The sequence below is a fragment of the Theobroma umbraticum genome, unplaced genomic scaffold, assembly GCF_002168275.2.
Source record: "Theobroma umbraticum cultivar Fairchild unplaced genomic scaffold, ASM216827v3 scaffold_95.0, whole genome shotgun sequence".
Lineage (NCBI taxonomy): Eukaryota > Viridiplantae > Streptophyta > Magnoliopsida > Malvales > Malvaceae > Theobroma > Theobroma umbraticum.
In genome coordinates, this window is record NW_018397257.1 from 9618551 (window position 1) to 9620381 (window position 1831).

The 1831-nt window shown below is 34.4% G+C and overlaps 1 protein-coding gene across 1 annotated transcript in view; it reads right to left on the reverse strand.

Annotated features, from left to right (window-relative positions):
* Positions 1 to 1379, reverse strand: part of LOC110411838 (beta-amyrin 16-alpha-hydroxylase CYP87D16-like) — a 3165-nt gene extending 1786 nt beyond the window's left edge. The window contains exons 1-4 of the mRNA XM_021422171.1: positions 1100 to 1379; positions 674 to 995; positions 333 to 482; positions 1 to 223 (exon numbers count right to left, since the gene is read on the reverse strand). The exon at positions 1 to 223 is cut by the window's left edge and continues 32 nt beyond it. Of these exons, the coding sequence (XP_021277846.1) occupies positions 1 to 223; positions 333 to 482; positions 674 to 995; positions 1100 to 1305 (901 nt within the window). The 5' untranslated portion in view covers positions 1306 to 1379. The remainder of the gene's footprint in view (positions 224 to 332; positions 483 to 673; positions 996 to 1099) is intronic.
* Between the last annotated feature and the right edge of the window lie 452 nt (positions 1380 to 1831).

The window sequence follows — 1831 nt, forward strand, 5'->3', positions numbered from 1 at the left end:
ATAAACACTTAATGGCTAAAGCAACAGTAGAGGAAATAGTGTCAACGGTCGCAAGGAGGAGACCAAACATAGTGCTAATGGCGAAATCCTTCGTCAAAAATGCTTCTTTTTCCATGTCTTCAACTATTTGGTCAAGAAAATCTCCTTTACGGCGACCTTGGGAGTAAGACTTCCTTCTCTCTTCTAGTAGCTGAGATATCACCTTCATTACTTTTTGTTGAGACTGCATATGTGTGTGTATATATAGATTTAGTAGATGATACTATCTTTTGGAGATTTTAAAATACTGTAAAATTTAGAAGGTTATAGCAGGTGTAATAAAGATGATTAACCTTTATACATTTGTAGAAAGCTGTTCCAGGGATGTACAAAGGGAATGTCATAAGTCCTTGCAAGAAGTCACATAAATATCCACTTAAATTTTCTGCAGATTTTTCCGATTCATAACTCATCAGAATCTTTGAAGTAAATCCAATATTCATCTGCAAAATGAGATAAAATTAACCAAAAAAAAAAGAAAAGAACTAGGTAATACATCATAATAATAAGTTAGCCTTGGTTTAGCCGTTTCTACCCTTGCTCCTCAAACAAGTGTCTATAAGGTTCATATTGTCTCATTAATACTGTTAATATTTGACTACGAACTGTATTTGGTTACGATAAAATTACTTACAGCAGCACTTTGGCCTTTTACAGCTACCTCTGTCTGCTTTGTCCACTCATGAAATGCATGGTTTATGGCATTCTCAGCCTGACACAGTAGCTTTTCTTTGAGAGCCTCAAAGCCAAAGTGACTCAGAATTGCATGCCTGAGATACTTGTGCACGTTACCACCTCCATGTACGTTTTCTTTGTGAATCAGGTTCGCAAAGGAATCCATATAATATAGTTCCACAAGTTTTTCTTCTTGTTGGAGCACAAAATAATTGAAATCAGGATCTGACGATACCACTACTGGTCGACCTGCTAAACTTGTCTTAAACAATGGACCGTATCTAGTAATTAAGAAATAAAGGATTTAACAATCCATATTTATATACAAAACAATAATTTAAAATGAAGAAAGTTTTCAATTTTAGCATGTTGAATGATTGATTACCTTTTCATCCTTTCCTTAATAAAAGGATGGATGTCTATGGACTTGGATGTGACAAGAAAATTAAGAGTCTCCCCTATAAGTGGAAGTCCCATGGAACCTGGAGGTAGTCTGCCATTACAACTGGGGTTCCTCCACCAAGAAATCCAAGTTGTCACACTTACAACAAGGAAAGAGATGACAAAATACCAAAGAGACCACACCTCCATTAGATCACTCAAGGCGGAAAGAGGAATGAGGAGAGCACGAGTAACAGACAGCTAACTGGGGTTGCTCTTTGTTTTGGGTTTTTGTGAAGAGAGTGCTACTCCTTATATACAAGTCCGTGATGATTTCTTTCTTTGTTAATTGACAGTTTTCTCCCTAATGGATTGAATTATTGTTCAAAAATATGGTTATATTGATCAAGCTTTGTTTACCATGTAATTAGTCAGACTTTAACAGTGTACAGTTTGATTAGTCAAAGATAATATGATTTTTATAATATTGTTTGAAACGAATACCGTCACGCGATTACTAAAACAAATAATTGGTTGAATTTATTTATTAATATACATGATATTGATAATTTGAATTCATAATAGATTATATTATTTTTTTTGAAGAGTGGTTTGTATCAACCTCGAATCAATATGTTACTTCAAATTTCTAGTTTAGATTGCTAGAGACTCTTATGACATAAACATTGGGGAGGGTGAATTAACTCTGTACAATTTCAATAGATTATACTAGTGG